This window comes from Filobasidium floriforme (genome assembly GCF_021052385.1).
Source record: "Filobasidium floriforme strain CBS 6241 chromosome Unknown HD553scaffold_18, whole genome shotgun sequence".
NCBI lineage: Eukaryota > Fungi > Basidiomycota > Tremellomycetes > Filobasidiales > Filobasidiaceae > Filobasidium > Filobasidium floriforme.
In genome coordinates, this window is record NW_025763639.1 from 190529 (window position 1) to 214312 (window position 23784).

Here is a 23784-nt window from a genome sequence, read left to right on the forward strand (position 1 = left end):
AAACAAACGATCATGATCGCCCGGGCATCGAGGTTGAATCACCCTCCGATGACCTCCACTTTCGGTTACGGCATATTGATATCGGATGCAAATAGTGACATCCCGTACCGGGTCGGTTCATCTCTAGATCTCTAGCAGTACAACAGGCAACGCAAAAGCCAGATGCGTATGGGGTGTATGATATTGAGAGTGGGAGCCAGGTGAAGGGGAAAGCATCGTATCTACTTGACGAACTTGGACATGAACTTGCCTGGAGGTTCCCGGGGACAAGCAGAATCAGTCGGTCGCGAACTCTTTGGTGCAACACGCAACAATCAGACTACCGACTCACGGTGGAACTCGCTTCGCAAGATATCGTTGACAAACTCCTTTTTCGGCTTGTCGTCCACTCCAGCAGCCTGGTTCTTGAAGATGAGGTCGTCATCCCATCGACGCTTGACGGCAAAGCTTCCGGTGGTCGATGTCCCAGCGTCGGATCGCGGCGTAGAGGGCATTTGACCAAGAGCGGCTTGAAGGTTCAGAAGCGGGTTTCCGGTGGCGATCTCGGTCTCTCTGTCTATGCGGTTGGACTCCGAAGCCTCTTGCTCCTGAGAAGAGAAACGCAGCAAGGCGGATGTTGAGTCAACCGGAACTACGATTCAATCCCATGGTCGGTCGACTCACTTGTCGTGCCTTTTCCTCTGCTCGCTCCTGCTTGATCTTGTTCAACTCGGCCATCAACGCTGCTGTCTCATCCTCGTCATCATCCGAATCGTCATCGCTGATTCAGACAAACGATCCCGGTCAGTCCACAAATCCGTTGATTAGGCAAAGTGGTTCAGGCTCACCTGTCGTCATCGTCGTCGTCATCCTCGTCATCATCGTTCCCTGCTGCAGCCGCGCCGTTGCCCTCCATATCCTCATCCTGTCCATCCGTAGCCCTCTGTTTGCCCTTCTTCTTCTCCGATTGATCCGCATCCTCGTCATCGCTCTCATCATCCGCATCGAGCTGAGCAGCTTCCTCCAATATCTTCCTCCTCTTGCTCGCCTGCTCCTCTCCATTGTCGTCCCCGTTCGAAGCACCTCCGTCCGTCAAGAGCAGATCCGAAGCGACAGGAGGCAAAGGAGCCAATCCAGCTGCTTTCCGCTTCTTGTCCGTAGCCTCCCTTTCGGCCTTTAACAGCTCGGCCCGGAGGTCCCGCTTCTGAACGTCCGTCTGTGAGATCTGACCCGGTTGACGGAACTTGAGCTTGGTTCTAGCAGAGTAGTCTTGCTGGAAGTAGGACCGGGAACCAGCTTTGGTCTCCTTGCCCATAGCGGGCGTCCATCTGGGTTATACGATTGAGGTGAGTATCGGCAACTAGCTGGACAGAGAGCTGCTGAACTTACGTCGGTCGATGCGCGTTGGACATTGTTGAGCTCTAGATTCTACGTAGGCAGATGAACAGGTGTAGACACGTTACGGAGGTTGTATATCCTGCAGCTTGCAGCTCGATCTCGACAACTAATCAACTAAGCACGGTCTGAACTGGTCGATCAAGGCTCGGTTCATCAAGGCCGGTCTGAAATGGGTGAAGCTTCGAATAATATGCTGAGCATTACTTTCCGATTGAAAAGTACCACTCTCACGCGACGCGTTTGAACGCGATCAGATCAAAGATTACGGGCAGGAGCGATCAGCTCGCTGCTTGAATATGATGAACGAGTTAGAACGTTGGAACAATTGTCAACCACCATCAAACACCTGCTCGACCAGGAAGTAGATCATATCGATCTGACCTGCAAGATAGCTTCGGCCGGGGCTCTGGAAACCGGTTCGCTGGCTGCAGGATGGCTCGGTCAAATGCTATAACCTACGCTTCTCGTCGATCGAATCATGCCGAATCTTCCACTGCTGGAGCTCGTCGAGCTGTTCGAGCAGAATCGGATCGAGATAGGACAGATTCCGAGGGAGGATCAGCGAGTGAAGATGACGAAGCCGACTTTCAGAGCAGGCCGACGCAAGGGACAGCACAGACTGGAACGCAGGCTGGTGCAGCTGAGAGTCATCAAAGCAGGGCGGCAGCCAACATGAAGGCCGGAATGGGTCATGCCGTCAGTAGCAGTTCTTTACTTTCCTGTTACGGAAGCCTGGAGAGCTTAGATGATTTAAACTGTCCCCAGGCATACGAAAAACTGGTAACAGAAACGATCACGATGGCATTATATGCAACACAACGACGACAAGCGATCAAGAAGGACGATATCAACAAGAAGAGTGCGTTGAAAGATTTCCATACTCGATCCAGACAGAGTTGAGGTGCTGACATACAATATCTCCCCTCTTGTATACACACCAAAGTTCTGTCAAAGAAGACAGCAATCTGGCCAGCGGTATTAGCGGACGCACAACTCAAGTTACGGGATGTATTCGGGATGGAACTAGTAGAGCTTCGATCGGCAGGACAAGGTGATCCCACCCTGAGGGTACGTGCTTTGCGAGGGAGTGATATGCAAAGAAGCAGAGGGTTCTTATACGAGATTCGCTTTCTTTGTCGTAGGAAACAGTAGACACAAACGAGTCCCAGGTGCAGGGAAAGGGCAAGAAACGAGCCAACGATGCGGATGATGCAGCAGATGCGCCAGCTAAAAAGAAAGGTGAGATCGACATGATACGCCGCTGTTGTTCTGACAGAGAGCTTACCTTAGATTGTACACAACTCGCAGCGGCTTCCGGATCAAAGTCATGGATCTTACGATCGACGCTACCGCCAGAGCTGATCGCCGCGATGAATTTGCCGAATGAGATCGTCTCTCGTGGCGAGGACGAAGAAAATCACCCGGCAATCAAAGACTGCGGAGCTCTTTTACATTGGGACAAGGGGGACGGGATAGCAGGTGGAGGTGTCGCACTGAAAGGAATTCTTTTTACGTTATTGGCGCTCATTCTGGTCAGGGATCGCTCAATATCGGACTGTAAGTTGGGCCATATCCCAGACTCTGAACTATCTATGACCGTAATGCTTATAGTCTGTTGTCTCTTCAGCGCGATTCATGAAAGAGTTGGAAGAGAAGCTCAACCTGCATTCGGAAACGATCTTACCTTTTGCGGCCAAGGATTCGCCCATCCGATCAATCAAGTTTAGCGAATTTCTGGCTCTTCTGGTACGGCAGAACTATCTTCAGAAGGTAAGTTACCGTGATATCGATTTCTACCGTACTACAACCCTGACACCAGGCACGACGTATAGGTGAAAATACAGGGAGTCGTTGGAGACGTCGGCGCTGGGCACGAAACGCAATACGAATGGAGGTGGGGATCGAGAGCCGATGCTGAGATTGGCGAAAAAGCCGTCAGCGAGTTTATGCTCGATATGTAAGCCTTGTCTCTCAAACCTCTCGCTGGACCGAGCTGACCAACAACTCGATACGAACTCGTAGCGCGGAAGACGATGATGCCGCAACTCACGAACAGCTTGATGCAGCTCAAAGGAAGAAGGAAAAGCAAGAGAAGGCATTGGAGAGGAAGCGATTAAAATCTGCAATAGAATCGGCAGCCGGGAGTGCATTACAAGACGTGACTCCGTCATAATACCCATTTGTACCCGAGTTTATCGACAACCGAGGCTACACTCGATATATGTCCATCCTACATGTCAGCCGGAGCATGCGCAAAGCTGTCGGACCTTCTCTTCAGCGTTTGCCAGGCTGGGACAGAATGAGATAAGAGGTCCTTTGGTGGTGGAGACCAGGAAGACGGGTGGTGGTTGTAGGGGAACGAAGCAAAGGGATGATACCGATGGGGTAGACTCTGCCCTCTTGTGGGACAGATTCTGACTGGCCTTCTGGTTCATCTTGGCGCTTTCTCTGATGTGCTTTGCACACTCTCAGCGTAGGTTGTCTCCAGGCTCTACAACATCGAGACAGCGGTTGCTTCCGCTACACTTGTGCTTGCACTGATGATTGCTACACAGATGATTTTGCATATTGCCTTGAATCAACGGGTAAAGATCTGCTCTTTGATTATTGCACGGTCTCATACATTTGCCTGAGACAGATGTGGAAGATGCAGAGCGAGCAAACAAGATCCAGCTTCGGCGCAGCTGTCGATCTACTCAAAGTCTTTGGAAGAGCTTCGAAATGCCAAAGGCAAGATCTGAATCCGACCTATCATGGGTATTGGATACAGTTCATAAAATACAGTCTGCTCATGTTCGGTGCATCGCAAGCGTCCGTGAATATGTATCCTTGCAGTTGTAGTGCGTAACCTCGCCTCTAATATAAGGTTGAATCATCACATCAGTCGACGAGATCGGAGATCGTATCTGATAACCAGCTCGTACTCACCTTGGGGCGTGTACAGCTATGGCGGATTGTCCGATGCGCTTCTGACATTGTGGGCAACTATCAAAGAGTCGTCGAAATTCAGGAAGAATAACCCTATTGACCTCGCGCAGGACTCACATTCGCATGTCAGAGATCCTGACCCTCTTCTGCTGACATAGGGCCAGATTCCGATCGACCTGATCTCGACGAGCCGTCAAGAGACCTTTAGTGATCTTGGCTTGACTCGCTTTCGAGTGGCTGTTCCGTAGTGTTCTGAGGAAGAACTGATGCACGTCCTGCATCGAGACCAAAGGTGTGAGCAAGTCTATCGTTTTCGTGGCGTCGATCCGGGTGCCGTGATTGGCTATGAGTGCTAGTGCCGGATTGATCAGAGGAGGCCTTGTGCCGCTGGGTCGCAAGTAGATGCGAAGTAGTGACAGGAAGATGCCGTTGGGGTCAGGCTGATCTTGATAGACGCGTGAGCAGTATCTTGAGAGGCATGGTGTAAGTTTCAATGCTGGCATCGAGGATAACGCTCGAACTCACTCCTCTGCCTCTTTGAGGCTGTCCAGCCGATAGACGTATATCTGTAAGGCTGCATCGTGATTGCCGAGCTTGCCAAGCAGGATAGCGCGAACACGAGGAAGTTCTGTGTCGGAGCATGAAAGGTGAGTAGGCGTCATCGATGTCAAGGCGAACGACAGGCATACCTTCTGACTGCATTTTGCCTAGCAGACGGTCTGGCCTGTATTGTTCCGAAGTCCTGAGGAACTGTAACAACCGTGCTTCGCCATCTGTGCATTTTTTTCGCGTCAGACTCTACGCCTTGATATCGTTTTCAGTGAGGTGAAACTTACGCTTCTCATGTTCTGGATCACGTCGCGCCGATTTGAGATACAGCTCGGCGAGTTTATCGTGAAAGTCGGGGCCAGCCTCTCCCAACTCTCCCGTGATATGTTCCAGGTAGCCAATGCACGACGCTTCATCCGTCCCTTCGAGGTATCCGAGAACCCGGTGCCGTGGTAGCGCCTCCACTTCGGCCTCGTCGGCGGTAAAAATCTGGATAGCAGGTTTGTTAGGGAGCAACCAGGAACGTAGGTCTCGGGATTACGCTTACCCGCAAGCCAAAGACGGGGTCTTCCTTGAAAATCCAATCTGATTCCCGCAAGATCAAGTCCAAATGATCCGGTCCTAGCTTTTGCAGATATCGCACGGTCGGGTCGAGCTTGTCCAGCTTGTCTTCCTCGTCTTTCGCAAGTCTGGCGCAGAAGCAGTATTTGTAAACCGATACGAAGTGCGATGAAGAGGGAACGTGTCTTACTGTCTGAGCAGATCCAAGGCCTTCTCGTGCATCCGTTTACCTTGATACAGATCGATGAGATCTGAATACCTCTGTGATGTCACAATCAGTCTGCCGTACATATTGACCGCGAAGAGATGACTCACCTTCTTCTCCAATAGCAACTCTTCCACTTCCTCGACCTCGCACCAATTCTGGATTCGACAAAGACTACCAACCAGAACAGGCCTGATCGCCAGGTAGACTTTGAGGAGTGCCGTATAAACGATCTGAGCTGTCCGGACGAGTTGTTCTGGCGAGAGTTCGCTGAAGGGGACGTCCGGATAGTCACGAAGATCAGATCGAGGTATACCTTTGAATGGCGGCAGGCTGTCGATCGTCGGCGGACCGCCTGGTACAGCCGCCATGGCGCCGACGAGCTTTTGTCTCCGATCGGACAGGTAGTGTATCAACGATTCCAGTGCTGCTGGCGGGTATACTATCGTGAGAGCGAGAGATATGAGAAGATGAAGAAGAAGAAACGTGAAATGGAGCACTCTACATCACCCACCTTCATACTCGACCACCGAATCTTTGCTGGACTCGTGTAAAGTCGCCTCGTCGCCCATCACAGAACCCGCATCCCCGTCCCTGCCTTTTACACTCGCGCTGTCCTTTCCCCTGATGCTAGCACTATCTTTGCCTTTGATACTGGCACTGTCCTTCTTGATGCCTCCGATATGAGCTATTCCCTTGAGCATATCGACTGTACTCTGGGCCGTCGTATGTCGTTTCCCCTCTTCCAGGCTCTTTTGGATCGGCGTAAGCCTGCCATCTTCAGGCCCGCCGAACACTTGAACCCAATTCTCTTGTGGCACATGTAGAGGCCCACTGACGGTATCCGCCGGATATAGCGAGACTACTTTCGCCGGTGCGATATCGAGCTGGATGAATTCCTCGATGGCGGTCTCCCATTTCTCTTTGGAGAAAGCAGCGAGGGCGTTGAGTTTCCGAAATTTCAAGCCGTATTCTTCCTGTGGACGATTCAGTTCGCCGCGATCAACAGATGTCTCTCAGAACAACGCTGCCCGAGCCGGACTCACGCTATCCACTTCCTCGACCTTTCTACCCCTTATCGCAGTCAACATCCCCCGCCCATCTTCGAACCTTCCTTCCCTCAACGAATCTTCCAGGATCGCCTTCCAGGGTTCTCCACGTAGACACCAGAGCGCGCTGCCTTCCGTCTGCAGTTGTAGTTTGTCCAGAGGAACGGTCACCCAGAAAGCTGAACTCGGTCGAACATCTTCCGTGCCATCACTCTCAAGATCCCAAGATGTCGGTCTGGCCGAGACGGACAGACACCGGATTGCCGTATTCTCGATATGTCCCGCCCCAGTTGTCGCCGCAGCAGGACTATCCAGATCCACCTGTCCCCCGCCTACGGCAACTTCTTGCTGCACAGCCAAGGTCTGTTTAAGCCTGACTTCGATCTTGCTCCCACCCGACGAGTTTTGACTCTGGGTTGTTGACGAGGTTGAGGATGAGGCAGGGATGGCGCTGATGATGAACGGGTCGGCGAAGACCATATCATCTGGGATATGCGAATCCCCGGTTGAAGAAAAGTCGATCGGTGGGGTATTCGTCATCCGTCCCATAGAGTCGTAAAACACTCCTTGGTCACCTCGGAGTACCAAAGTCTCCCCATCCGTGACAGCATCCCCAGGTGCCGCTCCGGCTTCTCCTTCCTCGCCGAGATAGTCACTCCCGACTCCTAGACCGACGATCGAGTTGATCGCCGTGCTAGCCCCCGAAACAGCTCGGAACCCTTTCCCCACATAACCCCCTAATCCTCCAAAAGCGGCTCCCACGCCTAGACCTCCCGTCTTATCCTGAGCACTGGTACTAGGTGTCATCCCCAAGTTCGGTCCCGCAGCGCCTGATCCTGAAGGATTCGACGTCGTCGTGGATCCGGTTGGAGCTGGCGATTCGGTCACTTTCAAACCCGCCGAGGATCCCCGTTCGGTGGAGAACAAGTCCAACTCAAGGATCCCCCAGTCATTGGCATTGTAATGCAGATGGACCGTCGGTACCCGCTTTTTATCGTCCTTCTGCTTATTGTAAGACCCCCAAGCCTTGACCCCAGCGGGAAAGAGCATCAACCTCGGCGTATGAGGTAATGCGATCTCTTTGACAGTATGTGGTTTGCCGGAGAGATAAGTGAGTAGATGGACTTTCTTCCGAGCGCCTATGATGAGGATGGATATCCGGATCTTTTCGTCCTCGACCCTGGAGCTAGCTTCGAGGTCCGGCGTTCTCTTGGATTTACCACTTGCGGATTTGGGAGAGAGGTTTGATGCGGCGACCCAGACGGTACGGGTACAGATGGATTGAACGTATCGAGCCTGAGAGATCACAGTAGGTGTTTTCAGGTTCGGGAGGTCATAAAGCGTGACGGTTTGGTCTACAGGAACGAGATAACCAGATGGGTATTCAGTTCATGTCTATCAGAGCTAATGATCCGCTTGAACACTGATGTCACGTCGTGCCAGACTCACCGCTCAGAACGGCCAAAGCGTCCAGATCCTCCAAATATTCCAACTGATCGATCGGTTTTCTCGTTAGGCCTTTTCTCGTGCTAATCAGCTTTGCTTTTGGTACGCTCGAACCAACTACAGTAGGCAAAGGTGACAGCGTTATTTGTTAGCAAAAGTTGAGTAGGTAGAAAGACTGAAGCTTACCATCCTGTAGGCCTTCGAGCTGATACGTCTGTATGATTCCACCCGCAAGCGCTACATAGATCTTGCTTCCTGGGACAATCAACAGTTATAGCTTGTAAGCCAGCTAGGTCGAGCTGGGAGTATGGTGTATGACGAAGCAACGACTCACCTATGGGCAGGACGGCTTCGACCTTTTCCTTGATCCCGGAGATCAGACGAAAGCTCTGAAAAGGCGGCATGACAAGGGCTTGATGTAGTGACCACTTGATGCGTGGCTGTATGGGCTGTGACCTGCTTCACACTGCGAGGATTCAGGATCAAGACCGACGAGCGACGAGACTATCTCGAGCACAAGATCATGCATCATGCATCACCTGCGAGGAGCGGAATCAAATCCCTTCGAGTGTGAATGACGGCATCAGGCAGGCCGCTTGCTTTCGTCGGTGTCTTTCGCATTCCCGGGGGGTCGGATTCTTCAAACGATGATGATGGTTGATCTGTTCAACGTCAACCTTTGCAACTAAAGTACCGTCCATCGGCAACTACTAGACGTTTCTGGAAGAACTTACTGTCATCATGGTCGCAGAACCGTTCGTCGCCGCTCACTCGGCTCACGCTAGCGATTCCGTCGGACATCACATCATCCACATCTTCGGGAAACCTATCGGTAAGGGTTCACAAGAATGCCATTCAATGCTTGAAAATTCTGGCTCACTCGTTAAACTTTTCGCTTGCAGTTATGGACGTTCCTGTCTCTGCGGTCATCCTTTCTCTGATCGGAGCGATCGCTCTAGGAAAGCTGGTCGTCTCCATCCTCGTCTTCCTCGCCGAGACTTTCCTCTTCACCGGAGAAAGCGTACGTCCGGTACAGCTTCACGCTCATGATCACGGATCGCTTATCGACATACCATACTACACGTCCCTTTCCAACTGGTACTATAATTCTCGCTTGGTATAGTTGAAGACATTCGGAGCCAAACAAAACAGATGGGCAGTAATCACCGGTTGTACGTCCGGGATCGGGGAAGCTTTCGCCAAGCAACTCGCCAGGGCTGGATTCAACGTGTGTTTGATCGGGAGGAACGTGGAGAGTCTGAGGAAGCTGGAGCAAGAAATCTGTACGTCTTCGCGTGATCGATCTCGATTTTCCTCTCTATCCCGATTCCGGGAATGCAATGCTGATCGTTAAATACGGTATATCGCGCAGCGGCCAAGTCGCCCTTGGTGCAGACCACCGTCATCCCCATCGACCTCTCTCATCCGACTCCGGAAACATTCTCCGCCTACTCTAAATGGATCGCCCAGCCTGAAGTCCAAGTCGGCGTGTTGGTCAACAACGCTGGGGTTTCTCACTCGATGCCGGTGTCTTTCGCCGAGACAACTTTGGAGGAGATGGACAACATCTTGCAGGTCGTAAGTCGTCGAGAGCTTGACGATGCCTTTGTTTCTAGACTACGAATTGAATCAGTTTTATCTGATGATTCTTGTCCTCTCCTTGCCGACAGAACATCCACGCCACCCTCCTCCTGACCCGTCTTACCCTCCCGCACCTGCTCACCAAGAAATCCACCCCTGGTCCCAAAGTCAAATCCCTCATCCTCAACATCGGTTCTTTCGGCGGGACCGTGCCCTCCCCTTTACTGGCTACTTATTCCGCCTCAAAAGCTTTCCTCGCGACCTGGAACAAGGCTCTGGGTGAAGAGGTCAAGAAGGATGGCGTTGTCGTTAGGCTCGTCTTGCCCGGTTTCGTCGTAAGTTACGCTACCCCATGATCGAACGACCCGTTTCATTTCATTCTGGTATGAGACGGAACTTGAATCGAAACTAATCCGATGTGCGAATTCGATTACCAGGTCTCGAAGATGTCCAAGATCAGGCGTCCGTCGATGATGGTCCCCACCCCGCAGACGTTCGTCTCATCCACCCTAAAGTCTATCGGACTGAACCGAGGCGCACAGTCGAGGGTATACGAGTCCACTCCGTATTGGACTCACGCGGCGATGGATTACATCGTCGGATTCGTGCCTGAGAGTATTACCGTTTGGTACAACTTGAGTGAGTTGGCGTTTGGTAATTCCGATGAGCTAGGGCGCAATGAGATATTGACACGGAGAACTGGATCAGGGCTGCACAAGGATATCAGGGCGAGGGCTTTGAAGAAACAACAGCGAGACAAGCTCAAGAGCCAGTAGATGGTGGTCCACAAAATCGATCGGTACGAGTCTGAATCTCGCATCTCACATCAGGATTGAGGCGAAAGCATGGCGCACTGGGAGTTCGTGTAGGGAGATGTAGCGGGTCGAGCAGGAATGATGCTATATCGCCGATGCATGTGACGAAATTATATAGCATGCTGATTTCCCTAGATACTAGTACAGTACAATTTTGGTGAACCCCCTGCGCCTATATTACCGAACATGCGCGACTAGGCGTGATGTCTTGTCCTGTCCGAAACTTTCTGGGTTCTCCAACCCGCCGTACTTGTCGTCCATGGTGAGAGAGTGTGCAACCTCGGGATCGCTCTTGATGGCGACTATCTTCTTCTCGACGGTTCCCATCCCGCCCAAGAAGATTGCTGACAACAGGAAGGCTGCGAGTTGGCCAAGTACATCATATAAGCTTTCGCCCTGGTCCCGCGACTATATGAAGGGAGACTCCAACTCCAACTCACCGCCCAATGCAACCCCACAGCTCGTCCAGAACCCAGACTTGAGACCTGGCAAGAGCGCATCGGGAGGATATTCTCCATGACTGACGACGTTCTCGACCACACTCGAACTCTGTTCGACCTTCTTTTGCGCGATCGACGTGTAGACCAGCGTGGCGATCGCCGTGCCGAAAGCGTTCCCGACCTGCAAAGCCGTCTGAAACAGCCCTCCCGCCGAGCTGTGTTCCGAGGAGAGGGACAGCTTGGAGACGAAGATGAGTCCGACGGCGACTCCGAAATCCGCCCCGGCCACGCAGAGGATCATCGCCCAGAACTCGTTCGTCCAGAAGATGGCGCCCGGTTTGATCACCGCGTAGAGCAGGGGCGCGATCGCTGTCATGACGGCACCGACGCACAACAAGATCTGGCCAGTGACATGCGGTACCAGAAAGGCGATGAGGATGTTGCATGCCAGTCCACTGACTGAAGTAGGCAGGAAGCGAAGCTATAGAGCAACGAGATTGATTAGCGCGTGTCTTGCTTGAGAGGGAGATGAACCACTTGCCATTGTTTGAGAAGGCTTGAGGTGGAGGACTTGTTGGTAGTACAAGTCGGTGAGCAGGAAGTACCCGCTAAAGGAGGCGAAATTGAAAAACTGTTCGGGGGTCATCAGTTTGGCTGTTTGATTGCCATCTCTCAAGCTAAAATACTCACGATGAAACCGTAGACCACGGACAGCTTCCCCTTGCCTCGCGTGAAAAGGGCCAGCTTGAGGAGAGGCGGCCTGTTGAGGCGGTTTTCGATATACCATTCCCAGCAGATGAAGATTGCCAGGAGGCATACGGAAACGACGAGCATGGCAATGATCTCTACACAAAGACAGACTCGATTTCAGTCATGCGAGTTCGAATACGATCAGAATATGCTCATGCTGCTCACCTGGTGTACGGAAACCTTGAGACGCCGTCGGACCTGACGTAAACACATAGAGCAACATGACGAGCCCCGCTGTGGACAACAAGGCCCCGATGAGATCGATCCTCCTATCCGCCCCGGGTTCTGGTCGATGCGAAGGGACGGCCCAGAAGGCGCCGATCACCGGGATGATGGCGATCCCGCAGGTGATGTAGAAAGCGGTGCGCCATCCGTGACTACTACGGTAACAAGGTCAGACAGCGCAGGACTAGGACAGTCAAAGCAAATGAAACTTGCCTTCCACTATCCGCCAACGACCCCCCAAGCAGTACACCCACCGCTGCACCAATCGGGTTTCCCGCCCCATATGCCGCATACATGATACTCCTCCTCCGCCCCTCGGGGTGATTCTCGGCGATGATCCCGATGGCTGACGGGGCGCCTAACGAGGCCCCCAACCCAGCCAGAGCTCTCAGGATGAAGAACGGTACAGCTTGCGAATCACGGACCAGGCCGCAGCCTAGGCTGAATACGCAGAAGAGGAACATGCCTAGGATGAAGGTGTATTTCCTGGAGATGATGTCGGCGATCCGACCGGAGAGGAGCAGTAGACAGCCCTGGCATGATATATCCGAACGGAATCAGTCAAGTCGCACAGTATCGACTGGAAGCCGCAAATGCTCTGCAGAAATGCTTACGTATGACAGTACATAGCTGTTCAGGATCCAAGTGAGGTTCTCTTGGGAAATCTCCAGATCACGCCCGATGGCCGGGAGCATCAACAACACCGATTGACCCGCCATGGCCCACAAAAAGCTCGTCGAGGTCGTACATGATGCGATAGCCAGAGTGGTCTTCAGCGAAGGATTTTGCTGGACGATAGACTCTTTCGAAGGGTCTTTCCAGGAGAACCGGTGTTGGCGGTGTATCTTCTAGACCCTGGCTAATCGCGCTCTTCGCAGGGAGAAACGTCTGATCTTGTTGTGGGCTGCCTGTCATTCTGCCCATGTTCGACGTCCAGAGCGAATTGCATAGATCCGAGTTGGTAACGTATACTCTAGCGTGAACTAGATTGAACAAATATCTTTGTATACCCTGGCCTGTGATCTCTTTTCCCGCACATCATCTCGATGTCGCCATCGGGTCGGGGCGTTGGTGGAATTATCTACCGAAGTCGAACCCTTGACCGCCGGATCCTTTTTATAGACCAACCCTCGGCGTTCCTCGACGGGAGGATTCCAGTTACGGCATCGCATCGCAACCACGATCGCCGCAGCAAGTCTACTAAGTGCTTTCAGGATGATCCTAGAGTTTGCAAGCGGCCAAACCTCATCCCGATCCTCCCGCCACTACGCAACGAGCCCCAACACCTGTCTTAGCTGCACCCGTTCGACAAGTTGAACGTCTCAGCGCGCATGAATTGAAGTTGAAGGTAGCTGGAGAGTTCCGTTGCCCATGGAGGGTTCTCAAGGCGTTACCAGAAGTCCTTTGGCATCTGCAGTTGGTTTTCGGCACTAGGCGGCGTCTCTAGAGCTGTCATGAAGATCCTGCGCGCACTTCTGAAACACGACGTTCACGGGCTCCTTTATGCGCACAAGTCCTGGTCGCTCGTACGCTCCTTGGGACGTTTCGTTCGTTTCGTACCAACATGCCCGAACTACATAGACGAATACGGGTTTCACCCGACACTCGTTTGAAGAGAGACTTCGTGTCCTCGTCTGGAATCTTTACGTTCACTTTCGGATTCGATTGCGGGTAGCAGGGCTCTCCCGTGCAGTCGTGAGTAGAAACAACATTCGCTCTGTACCTTGATCTGCAACAAACCATCACTGTGGCATCAGCACACCACATCACGACGAGACGATGTCGACCACAACCACCAGCCAACAAAACACACCTTCCTTGAAGCAATCCCTTACACTGATCACCTCCTTGATCGACACTTCACCTCCAGTATACTACGAATCACGTCGACCGGCACTACGTTCGGTGTTTAGCTCCCCTGGCGGTCTGAGCGCTTTTTGTTCCCCCGCCTCATCCCCTGTCACAACGTCGACCGGGACGACCACCACAGCCAGTACTAGCGTTCGAAACAGATCCGGTCACAGTCGCAAGCCGACTTCTTATGATTCCCCATTGACGATACACGCCCCGCTCGATTTCCCTAATGTCAGCCCGAACAGTCGGACCCGGGCCGTCTCGCTCGTCCTTCCCCCGCCTCAGACTATCGCTGAGCATGAAGAGCTTATGCCGATCGGCAAGCTCGATGCCAGGGACAAAGCTGATAACGGGCTGAAGGGGAAGAAGAAGCTCCTAAGGCCCGTCCCGAAACGATCCTCCACCATCTCGCCAGAGATAGGTCATCATACATGGGGAAGCCTCCCTCCACCCCGAGCCCCCGCCGAGATCCTTCACCCTCTGTCTCCCCCGATAGAATGTCTAGCCAAATTCACATTGTCCCCACCGACGGGCACGATGCCCCCACACGAGTACGTCTGCGAATCACCTGCGAGCGCGACCGACTCGCCCTGTTCTTCTTCACGAGGAGGTGGGTTTCGTTCGGCTTTGGCTGAACCTCGCGTGAGTCAGATCGAGGTGACCAGTACGTGGGCCATGCCATCACACAACAAGCACGTGAATGTACCGATGACCACCGTCGATCGGGTCGGGCCTCGGTTGTCCTTGGCGAAATGGGAAGACCGGCTCTCGCTTCCTCGAGAACCTAGTCTGAGACGCTCGGTCTCGTTGAGGAACGGGATAAGGGATCCGGATGGGATGGGGCATAAACGAAACGCCTCGGATTCGTTGTTACAAGGTCTGCCTGCGATCCAGTCCGGTGTTTCACAAGAGCCCGGTCGCATGGCTTATCTGGCACATCGGCCTGCTCCTGCCGTGCCTGGCCATGGGCAAGGGAATAGTAGACGAGAGCTTCGGCCGACGACGAGAAGATCCAGGACTCCAGTCCAGTATCACATCGGCAACAACAACATCAACAAATCGTCCGACCTCGATCGACTGTCGACCTTGTCCCGGCAGACCTCGACCGACAGCCTGAAAACAATCGGATCATTGAGACGAGGTCGTTCGGGGAGCGTACGCGAGATCGTGCCCAAAGCCGTCTCTGAGGTGGAGAGCAAACCGATGGGTACTTGGGAACGGGTCCGAGAAGGAGCTTCAGCTGTCAGGTCTCGTCGAGGATCGTTCGCTTCGATCTGGTCCACCTCGCGCTTAGCATCCGAGGTAGAGACGATAAAGGCTGATGGGGCTGCAGCGACAATGACCAATATGGCAGGTCTGGATTGCGAGGTCGAAGATGGGATGGTAGATGATCTGCAGACCCATATAGCTGAAGAGGGCGATCTTGAGGAGGACGAGATGTTTATCGGATTCGATGACTTGTAAATTAACAGCTCAATTATGTAGATCGATCAGATTTGATGACCTGCTCGCTTCCAGTCACGGAGCATAATGGTCTCCTCAATTGAACCTCACTTGAGCAGCATGGACAGGCTGCCCATACACTTTCTCGTGATACTCCTCGATCTCCTCCTTTGTCCCGCAAATCACACCTACGAACATCCTTCCTGACCCGTCTATTGGCTCGGAATGTACGTCCCCCGTGAAATCAGCTCGCCACTTCAAAGCTACCCCATGATGCGCCGCCCAGACCATAGGCTGACTCCCTACAAGGTGATGCAGCTCGGAATTCCTGTTGACGATGCGGGACCAAGAGATGGGATCGTACGACCCGTCGATTTTGACTTCGGCCCGGTTGGATAGTTGACATGCAGCTACTTGCCGTAATACCTCCACAGGACAAGTTCGCAGAAAGACGGTTGGCTGGCCTACGAGCACACAGCCTTACTTGTATCTCGGCTTGAGAGGTCCCGTGGCTGCTGTAAAGTACGGTCCGTCCATATGCCACCTATAACCCTGTACAGATTCTTCCTGTCCCGCAAGCTTGATCTGAATAGCACAATACCCTTCTGAAAGGTTTCGATCCTGATCAATAACCTTCAAAAAATGCAAGATCGGGTTTGCTACCTCTCCGACCAGCCGGATAGTCTCGTTCGGGTCCTGAACGAATTGTGCGAGTTGCCGTGCGATGATGTTCAGATTCAAGGCGCTCGCACTGGATAAGCGATGGAACGAGATGATCTCCCGTTCGCCCTGCCCGGTGACTCGGACATAGGCGGTATCCCCGCTTGGGTAGAATTGTTCGGCAGTCACCTCAGATTCTACTTGCATGATCGTACGATGCCTCAACGACGATGTCCTGAAGAGAGAAAGAGTGATTGGTAAGTCTCCAGGGTAGGGATGGCTTTTTGGCTTGTTGGCCCCTCGGTGTTTGAAGGTCGAGCAGCTGATGATCGGCGGCCGGGTAGTCGGTGGCCGCTAATCACGTGATCGGTCGTGTGGACCTTACTACGTCATTCCAACCGCCCTGGCTATATAAACCAGGCCCAAGTTACCGTTTGCAAAAAGTAGGATGCAGTTTAAAGTTTCGACCTTCTATGATAATCAAGATAAACAGCGGCCTGAAAGGAAACCCAGTACTTCATTCTGCAACCTTCAATCAGTAGCATTCAACCAGAACCACTCTGCAACCATGTCCGAAACCGTCATCCGCGCCATCAACTCGTCCATCACCATCTTCTCGGTACCCTTCTCTCGATTCGGGATCTTGCCCATCGGAGGTCGTTCGACCGCCATCAAGCTCAAGAACGACGAGGTTTTCGTGCTCGCCTCTAGTCCGGCTGACAAGGAGACCATCGATACTATTAACGCTATGGGTACCGTCAAGTAGGTCTCGGCTCACGCGATGTCTACGTCTCGCTTTTCTGCCGGGATGAGGCTGATCTCGCAGTGCCTTGTTTCTTTGTCATGACAGGTACCTGTTGACGCCAGATTTCGTACATGCCATGTACATCTCCGACTTCTTCAAGCTTTACCCGGATGCCAAATGTATCGGACCCGAAGGTATCGCTCAGAAGAAACCGGACGTCAAGTGGGCGGGCGTATATGGAGAGGGAGGCGAGTCAAAGACGTATGGGTTCGAGGACGAGGTAAGACGAGAACCCCTCCCCTTGAAATCTCGCCACTACTCCCGTTGATCCGTGTCACTAACCTCCTCCGAAACCCACCCTGGCTGCCCTCCTTAGCTCAAACTGCAATACTTCCCCGGCCACGTGAACAAGGAGATCGCCGTCCTCCACATGCCCACAAAGACGCTCGTCGAGGCCGACCTCTACTTTAACCTCCCGCCGACGGAACAATACTCGAAGACGAGCCAGAGCTCGAAACCGATCTGGCCGTTGAGCCTGTTACAATCGGGTATGAAGAATGCCATCCCGAGGTTGACGGGGAAGGACAAGGCGTGAGTTCATGGCGAAAATCTAGATGTTCAGCATCGCGGATGAGAAGATTTCGAGGCTCATTAGTGGGATCGTATCTACCGTGCTGTACGCAGTGCCATGTCCAGGGATACCAAGATCGTCGCCGCTTGGGACTTCGACAGGCTGATCCCCTGTCACGGAGACGTCATCGAGACGGGTGCCAAACAGGTCTGGCTGGACGCTTTCAAGGTCTATCTCGACAACTGATCGAGATCGCGGCACAAAGCAAAGACTCGAGTGAGATTGGAGTTCACGGGTTGAGGGGAGATATGTGCGGGATGGGACGAGGTGTGGTGCTCGATAAGGCGAATTGGGAGGATGTCCCGAGGTTCAGGTTGTAAGTTACAAATAGATGCAGGAAGGGATTGATTATAATCGATTGCGGCCGACATTCCTACCTCCTCGAGGTCTTCTTAATATCGACAGTTTGCCACAATCACCAGGTTCTTGCTCTACCTTCAATCCTGCATTTCCTCCTCCCAAGCTCTCTCGTCCGCTTCAGAGATACCTAACAGATCGACCAACTTGGTCTCCCCCGAATCTTCCCGCTCGTAGGAAAGGACGTAGAAATACTTCTCCTTGTATATCCTCTCGGCTCGAGGGGATAGACGCGGAGAAGGGGTGACCCGCCAAGAAGACGAGGCAGAGCTCTCGGCACTTCCTCCTCGATTTTGGTTCTGATCGAGGGCTAGATCGACATCGATGACCTTGCAAGGTTTCCTCTTCTTCTTCTTTTGCGCGCCGGTCGTCCTAGACCCTTTCCCCCGGACCCGTCGACGAGGCGGACCCTCACTACCTCCCTCGCTCTCGCTGTTATAGCTGACACTTCGACTCTTCCCAGCGACGATCTCGAATTGTCGGCGTTGATACCTCTCGTACCTTTGACTACGGGACGAAGGGCCTGATATAGGTGGTCCTGCGTTATGTTTCGGTCGAAGTCCGAGATCAGAGTCGGGTGAGACGGGACGTTTTCGTTTGTGGCTCCGGGGTGCTATATGATTCCGACGAAGATATTCCCGGGCACTTAGCTTTACAATGCACGGTTACAGGTCTCATGGCAGGCGTACTTACCAGGTTTGGCGGCAGGAACAGGAACGACGCTGGGAGGCTTGGTAGGACTCCGCTTGATCGGACTACGAATGACTAGGATCGTATCCTCCGGTACCTCCTCCGTCAGATCTACCACTTGGACCCCCGCCCCCTCTCTGTCTTTTTCTTTCCTTTCCTTCTCGTTGTCTGCCTCGACCGAAGGTTCTTTCGTGGGGAAGAGCTTGATTACAAGCGGATCCGGTGTCGAGGTTGGTCCTGGGATCGTTACCGATACGTTTGTCTGTAACGGTACCGGTGCAGGTGCAGCTTCAGATACGGATACGGCCGCCAATCCAGGTGCAGTTGCAGCAGCTGATAACTGGGCTGGCAAGATTGGTGCTGGACTTGAAGCTGGTGCCACCTGTACCGTCGCTGTGACTGTGGCTGACGCATCGATAACATCGATCGCCGTCGGGCAAGCGGGAATCTTTATAGGTACTTGGTTCGTAGGTGCAACCTTATCGGCAGTAGGAGAACGAATCGAGGCTTGAGTCTGAGTTCTTTCAGGAATGACGGCGGGAGGACGGCCGGAAGCGGGATGAGGTGGAGGTCGAAGAGCCGGTGGAAGGTGAAACCCGTCCGAAACACCCGGTCGATCTGGCTTGGAGGCCGGGATATCCGGTCGTCTTGGCGGATCTCGAGCTCGAGACGAGGTGCCTGTCGGACCTGTAGAGAAGGACGGTCGGCCTGGCAAAATCAGAGTGGAAGGCTGTCGATGCTGTTGAGAATTCTCTGGGCGAAGCATGAAGTCGAAATCAACCTCATCAGGCAAGCCGAGCACCCGCTCATTGAAAGATGAAGCTGAAGCAGGTGGAATCCATGGTGCTAGACCGGGAGGTGGCGGTGGAATAAAGTTGAATCCTGAGCTAGCAGCACCAGTACGTTTTTCCTCAACAGGAATATCAACCCGGGCAGCTATCCTAGACGCCAACGATTGTTCGCGTGCGCGCTGTAATCGCAGGTAGTCCTGCTCTTGCTGGTGTCGCTCCAGATCTTGCTGATACCGCTGGTACCGCTCTTTGAGCATGACTTGGTCACGATTCGGCTCAGACGGACGATGTACAGACCTAGCCGGCTGAGATGGTCCCGCTTGGCTTTGAGCATGTCGGTGCTGATGTTGATGCTGTTGGGATTGCCTCGATATGTTTCGCGGTGGGTATTGGTATGCGTGCCCGTTGCTAGTATATTTGCTAGCATTGTCGGACGTGACGATAGGCGGAAGGAACGGTACGCCGGACCTAGAGCCGAGATCTGTCATGTGATCGGCCTGTCAGCTGGACGAGCCAGGCGACTCGAGCGATTTGATTTCACGTACCGGGGGCTCTGTAGAACGTTCCCATGACGGGCCCAGGGCGTGGCTGCGTTAAGGTTTGCGGACCTTTACTCGTCAAAGGAGGGTCGCCTGGATGAGATATATGTATACGTGGACCCCCAGGAGGGAGTTTGCTGAATGTGGTGTATCCATGGGGGTCACGGTGGGCGGCTGAGCTGGACTTCATCCTGCGAGCAAGATGCACGATGATCGAACGAGTCAGGCGATATCGCTTACGTGGATCGAACGGTTTGTGTTGGCATACCTATATATGATCTGAATATGGGCGGGGAGGCCCTTTCTACCAAAGACGAGAAGGATTGAACTTTCTATGGCGTTTGCGGCTCTTCCGATGACGTGTGGTCGTTTCCGTGTGATCTTGCGAGTAGTACGGATGCGCAAATCGGTCAATGCGGTGATGTAGTGGCAGACTATATATACGAAAGCAAATTGAAGGGATCAGATGTTTAGAGATGGATCCCATCTTCATGTGCCTGGAAGATCGGGAAACGGGGTCGAGGGCGGAGTCGCTGCTTTATCGAGGTTTCGACGACACGTTAGAACTGTTGTTTTGATCATCATCATCATCATCATCATCCCTTCTCCGCATCAAAGACATTTTGATCATCAAAGGGAGAAGGGCACAGGCTGGAAGCGGGAGGAACCCGTTGAAACCTTATCAAAGGGGTCAAAGGATGCGATGATCAGTCCGACTCGCCTATACGCCCGGGTAGAAACAATCGCGTGTGATCAGCGATTTGCTCGTGCCGAAGTCCCCCGCCGCCACACGCCACGCCGCCGCGCGGATCAACTTGAAACGCGGCATCGCGTGGCAAAGAAGCCCGATGATCATGATGATCGCGAGGGAGACTGATGGCATCACTCGATTTCGGTGATATCTGGGGAATCAAGACATGGCTTGAAGAGGAAGGGACTGTTGGACGAGTATCAGTGTTGATGTAATAAGGTACTTCCCGAAGTTGATTTCTGCCGTACGATTTCTCAATACTGAATTGCATGAGGGAATAGCATCTTCGCGCCATGAAACCGGCAAATCTAACTGTCCCATACGACAAGAGCTGACGAGGACTCCGTGACTATGGGGATATGACAGGCGTATCCAGGCGTTGCAAGACCAGCTGTACGGCTACCGTCTCGCAAACCCGTATTCTATAATCGTAATAAGACACACAAGATCGACTCGACCTTGGGGGACGCAGACGCTAATCGCTACATGTGAGAAACCATCTAGGTGAATTTGAAACGATATACAGACTGTGGTGAGGGATCGAACGTCTACTCGACCAGTCTCAGCTCTCTCGTCCGATTTCGCGCGTAGACGTCTTTGTACCTGTTCCAGATGCTGCGATGACAAAGTGCATGTTCAGTCTCGATGACTTGGGGTTCGACTCCGAGATCTACTCACCGCATGAGTTCGTCGATGTATTGTTTCTGGTAATCATGTAATTCTTCGTTCGAAGGGTTCTGGTTCTGCTTGACGATGATCGGCCGACCAACTGTGATGAACGGTACCTTTAGCTCTAGCAGCACTATCCGCCTCCCGCGATGTGAATTTTGACTTACCGACAGATACGATCGGATGCCGGAAAGGCTGTGGCGGCAGGCAGAAAGGTAGATAAATCAGCTTCTGAGCGCAACAACCGATAGCGGATGGTAAATAGTCCACTCACCATTAGACCGAGGTTATCTACTCGCAAGTAATGGTGAATCCCAGTCAGCCTAGCCCACCTTGAAATTACCTTGAAGCTCAAACTCACAGTTGAAAACGCTATCGATGGCCAGACCCAGGTTCGCAAACCATCCCAACGTTAGTACTTCATGCAAACGGCATTCGCATCAAGTAGCAGCTCACCCTCGACCGTGAAACAAGGGCAACGTGAATCCGAACACCTTTTGAAACTTCTTCTGAAGCTTGTAGACGGTCGTACCTCGATTGTTTGCCCTACGGTTACCGCAACGATCAGCTTCAGAGGGCATTGAATTGCCTATATAAGGCGAAAGGACAACCCACAATTGTTCGTAGACCTGATCGCAGCAGCGAGAGTTTCAGTAAACAGACACAGCGCGGATTGGGGAAGTCTCCCCACTCACGTCATTCTCTCCAAACGAAAACACGGGGACCAACCCAGCTCTACCCAGATTTCCTCGAAATCAGCCTGCTCTATCCAATCCTTTCAGATCCCGCCTCTTCGATCATCGACTCACCCTTCCCTGACAGCCAGCTTGATGAACCCCAACCGCTTCTTCAAGGTCAAATCGTTCGTTCCCGGGTGAGCCGCCAAGCTTTCCGCAGCTCCGCCGACGACGATGGTGATGCTGTTCCCGGGACCTTTGCGCAGGATGTTTGAGCATGATTTCTTGGAGACGGAACAGACGCCCAGGGCGAGGAGTATGTCCCGGTACAGAGGGATCTTGAAGTTGGAGGCTGCGAAGTTCAAGACCGGGTTGTAACAGTTAGCTCATCTTGTCAGCGAGATACAGAGGGCGTTCTCCGACTTGCTCAAGGTAAGGAGATGAGGCTTGATCCCAGGAAACTTTTCCGAAAACCCGGTTGCTGCGAGTTACAAGTAACGTGTGATGGTAAGCGGCCGCACTGATAAAGGGACATTGCTTGATGTAGCTTACCATCCGTCGCAAAGTTGACGAACGCTCCCGTCCCGATGATACCTATGGTGAAACAAAGGATATCAGCTTGATACAGCTTTGTTCTGCGGTAGTCGAGCCTTCGACGGAAGGGCTATGTACCATGCGGGTGATATCCGAACACATACGGCTTGTCCGCAGGTAGCTCGGCTTCCTACAATACCGAATATTGAGTACTTCAGCGTTCTGATCGTCGAATGAAGTGAGGTCCTCCGAGAAGTCGCTCACCTTGATCATGCTGAACAATGACCATGACAATAGGGGTCATCAAACTGATCAGCGATCTCGCTCGACTATCATACCCTTCCCCACGCTCGAAGCTCACCTGACGGGGTAATAACCTAAACCCTCGACCCAAGAATGCAAAGCAAGCAGAGGAGGTTTAGCTACCTCGAACCTCCCATATGAACCTGGTGACTCGCCGGCAAAATGTTGAAAGAAGATCGACCGCCTCAACTTCCGACTGACCCGTCCTCCATAAGCCGGCGCCTTGTCCATGTACATGAAGATCAGGTAAGGGAATACGATTGGCCAGAAGAGGGGGATCGAGCTGTGGATTATGGATCATACGTGCGTGATTTGAGTCGATATGAGAGAGCAGAGTGCGCAAGAATCGAGGGTCAGCCGATTGACTTGGTTTGTATTCGATTACTTGCGCAGAGAAGAAAGGAGATAGGAAGGCTTACCAGAGGAAGAGAAAGAGGACTACGCTTGCGAATAAGAGGAACGACCAGATTGCGACAACGGCCGTCTGTGTTCGACGTTGGAGAGGAATTGAGAGCGGGGCGAAGCTATTTACAACGAAGAAATGGCAGATCAATCAGTGATAGTGTTAGGAAATACGATATGACACAGTCTATATGATGAGCCCGCACTCACTGTACGTCGACGTCCAGATTGGGAGTCGGCATCTTGATCTCTGGCATCTCCATCATCTTCGGCAACTTGCTCATCCTCTCCCTCAAGCTATCCAACTGCAGACCTTCGATCACATTTCGCCCGAGGTTAGTCGTTCCTTTTAGTAAGGAGTTGGTGGAGTCTGTTGAGGCTTCGCGGGTTAGGCCGTCGGGACGCTTCGAATCAGATCCAGATGCTGGTTTAGGTTCAGGTATGTTTGAGGAGGAGGCATGGTTTGGGTCAAGCTGGCGAGGTAGATCTCCGTCATCGAAAGAGAGTTCAAACCCTGATCTATGTCGGAGACGAGGAGAAGAGACGGTCGAGGATGTGGCAGAGGGGAATGCCGAAGACTGGGTAGAACCGAGGAGGTCGGATGACATGATGCGATCGTCAACCGGAATGAGCTCGGAATCGCCGGTAGCTCGTCCGCTTGAGCGGGATTTGGCTGCTAATGAGCTAGTAAATGGCGAGATTTGTGGATGAATGCGATGGCAGAGTTCCCTATGCTCCAGTTTGCATGTTTGAACAGTTGAGACGTTTGCGGGATGTAAGTTATATATCGCGATATCGTCATACACACCTCT

At 52.7% G+C, this 23784-nt stretch overlaps 9 protein-coding genes across 9 annotated transcripts; 4 read left to right on the forward strand and 5 right to left on the reverse strand.

The window, feature by feature from the left end:
• Positions 1-59: 59 nt before the first annotated feature.
• On the reverse strand, positions 60-1468 carry HD553DRAFT_315515 (Pre-mRNA-splicing factor Cwf15/Cwc15). The gene is made up of 5 exons (XM_046180493.1): positions 1369-1468; positions 828-1307; positions 664-760; positions 332-587; positions 60-250 (listed from the first exon to the last, which is right to left on the reverse strand). The coding sequence occupies exons 1-5, from the start codon at positions 1389-1391 to the stop codon at positions 222-224; spliced, it is 885 nt and encodes a 294-aa protein (XP_046034670.1). The 5' UTR covers positions 1392-1468; the 3' UTR covers positions 60-221.
• A 341-nt stretch (positions 1469-1809) lies between these two features.
• On the forward strand, positions 1810-3550 carry HD553DRAFT_359197 (MAGE family-domain-containing protein; the record flags this gene model as incomplete). The annotated part of the gene is made up of 8 exons (XM_046183932.1): positions 1810-2073; positions 2143-2236; positions 2321-2445; positions 2520-2616; positions 2686-2934; positions 3005-3147; positions 3210-3334; positions 3400-3550. The coding sequence occupies 8 exons, from the start codon at positions 1810-1812 to the stop codon at positions 3548-3550; spliced, it is 1248 nt and encodes a 415-aa protein (XP_046034671.1).
• A 616-nt stretch (positions 3551-4166) lies between these two features.
• Positions 4167-8519, reverse strand: HD553DRAFT_344114 (uncharacterized protein; the record flags this gene model as incomplete). Its single annotated transcript, XM_046182947.1, has 14 exons — positions 4167-4233; positions 4306-4362; positions 4423-4773; positions 4831-4933; positions 4995-5078; positions 5142-5343; positions 5402-5543; positions 5606-5676; positions 5731-6062; positions 6135-6597; positions 6667-8024; positions 8119-8232; positions 8302-8370; positions 8450-8519. 14 exons carry the CDS (start codon positions 8517-8519, stop codon positions 4167-4169), a joined length of 3483 nt encoding a protein of 1160 aa, XP_046034672.1.
• Positions 8520-8856: 337 nt separating this feature from the next.
• On the forward strand, positions 8857-10472 carry HD553DRAFT_344115 (putative 3-ketoacyl-CoA reductase; the record flags this gene model as incomplete). Its single annotated transcript, XM_046182948.1, has 7 exons — positions 8857-8947; positions 9018-9136; positions 9239-9398; positions 9488-9693; positions 9786-10031; positions 10134-10335; positions 10405-10472. 7 exons carry the CDS (start codon positions 8857-8859, stop codon positions 10470-10472), a joined length of 1092 nt encoding a protein of 363 aa, XP_046034673.1.
• A 130-nt stretch (positions 10473-10602) lies between these two features.
• HD553DRAFT_81180 (major facilitator superfamily domain-containing protein) lies at positions 10603-12777 on the reverse strand. Its single transcript, XM_046184508.1, has 7 exons — positions 12541-12777; positions 12140-12459; positions 11867-12078; positions 11642-11796; positions 11493-11582; positions 10952-11432; positions 10603-10870 (listed from the first exon to the last, which is right to left on the reverse strand). Exons 1-7 carry the CDS (start codon positions 12643-12645, stop codon positions 10689-10691), a joined length of 1545 nt encoding a protein of 514 aa, XP_046034674.1. The 5' UTR covers positions 12646-12777; the 3' UTR covers positions 10603-10688.
• Positions 12778-14417: 1640 nt separating this feature from the next.
• Positions 14418-15250, forward strand: HD553DRAFT_315522 (uncharacterized protein). Its single transcript, XM_046180494.1, has one exon. The coding sequence runs from the start codon at positions 14456-14458 to the stop codon at positions 15242-15244; it is 789 nt and encodes a 262-aa protein (XP_046034675.1). The 5' UTR covers positions 14418-14455; the 3' UTR covers positions 15245-15250.
• Positions 15251-16352: 1102 nt separating this feature from the next.
• HD553DRAFT_315524 (uncharacterized protein) lies at positions 16353-17627 on the forward strand. Its single transcript, XM_046180495.1, has 4 exons — positions 16353-16645; positions 16734-16908; positions 17005-17219; positions 17313-17627. The coding sequence occupies exons 1-4, from the start codon at positions 16452-16454 to the stop codon at positions 17443-17445; spliced, it is 717 nt and encodes a 238-aa protein (XP_046034676.1). The 5' UTR covers positions 16353-16451; the 3' UTR covers positions 17446-17627.
• A 69-nt stretch (positions 17628-17696) lies between these two features.
• Positions 17697-19826, reverse strand: HD553DRAFT_344120 (uncharacterized protein; the record flags this gene model as incomplete). Its single annotated transcript, XM_046182949.1, has 3 exons — positions 17697-18229; positions 18310-19578; positions 19643-19826. 3 exons carry the CDS (start codon positions 19824-19826, stop codon positions 17697-17699), a joined length of 1986 nt encoding a protein of 661 aa, XP_046034677.1.
• Positions 19827-20672: 846 nt separating this feature from the next.
• On the reverse strand, positions 20673-23728 carry HD553DRAFT_315530 (diacylglycerol acyltransferase-domain-containing protein). The gene is made up of 17 exons (XM_046180496.1): positions 23183-23728; positions 22990-23094; positions 22726-22853; positions 22629-22644; positions 22532-22541; positions 22406-22457; positions 22286-22327; positions 22161-22214; positions 21866-22085; positions 21752-21791; positions 21672-21685; positions 21513-21602; positions 21418-21428; positions 21331-21347; positions 21224-21251; positions 21066-21156; positions 20673-21002 (listed from the first exon to the last, which is right to left on the reverse strand). Exons 1-17 carry the CDS (start codon positions 23578-23580, stop codon positions 20936-20938), a joined length of 1383 nt encoding a protein of 460 aa, XP_046034678.1. The 5' UTR covers positions 23581-23728; the 3' UTR covers positions 20673-20935.
• Positions 23729-23784: the final 56 nt, after the last annotated feature.

Bases quoted from the DNA above. Each gene is read 5' to 3' on its own strand.
- HD553DRAFT_315515 (XM_046180493.1), bottom strand. From the start codon at position 1,391: ATGTCCAACGCGCATCGACCGAC. The intron at 588-663 runs GTGAGTCGACCG...TTCTCTTCTCAG, and splicing joins CAGAGGAAAAGGCACGACAA to GAGCAAGAGGCTTCGGAGTC. The intron at 251-331 runs GTGAGTCGGTAG...GGGAACCTCCAG, and splicing joins CTTGCGAAGCGAGTTCCACC to GCAAGTTCATGTCCAAGTTC.
- HD553DRAFT_315524 (XM_046180495.1), top strand. From the start codon at position 16,452: ATGTCCGAAACCGTCATCCGCGCCATCAACTCGTCCATCACCATCTTC. The intron at 16,646-16,733 runs GTAGGTCTCGGC...TTGTCATGACAG, and splicing joins AACGCTATGGGTACCGTCAA to GTACCTGTTGACGCCAGATT. The intron at 17,220-17,312 runs GTGAGTTCATGG...TGCTGTACGCAG, and splicing joins TTGACGGGGAAGGACAAGGC to TGCCATGTCCAGGGATACCA.
- HD553DRAFT_81180 (XM_046184508.1), bottom strand. From the start codon at position 12,645: ATGGCGGGTCAATCGGTGTTGTTGATGCTCCCGGCCATCGGGCGTGAT. The intron at 12,460-12,540 runs GTAAGCATTTCT...ATATCATGCCAG, and splicing joins ACAGCTATGTACTGTCATAC to GGCTGTCTACTGCTCCTCTC. The intron at 12,079-12,139 runs GCAAGTTTCATT...TTACCGTAGTAG, and splicing joins TCGTTGGCGGATAGTGGAAG to TCACGGATGGCGCACCGCTT.
- HD553DRAFT_315522 (XM_046180494.1), top strand. From the start codon at position 14,456: ATGCCATCACACAACAAGCACGTGAATGTACCGATGACCACCGTCGAT.
- HD553DRAFT_315530 (XM_046180496.1), bottom strand. From the start codon at position 23,580: ATGTCATCCGACCTCCTCGGTTCTACCCAGTCTTCGGCATTCCCCTCT. The intron at 22,328-22,405 runs GTACATAGCCCT...GTTTCACCATAG, and splicing joins GTTCGGATATCACCCGCATG to GTATCATCGGGACGGGAGCG. The intron at 21,157-21,223 runs GTAAGTCAAAAT...CGTTCATCACAG, and splicing joins GCATCCGATCGTATCTGTCG to TTGGTCGGCCGATCATCGTC.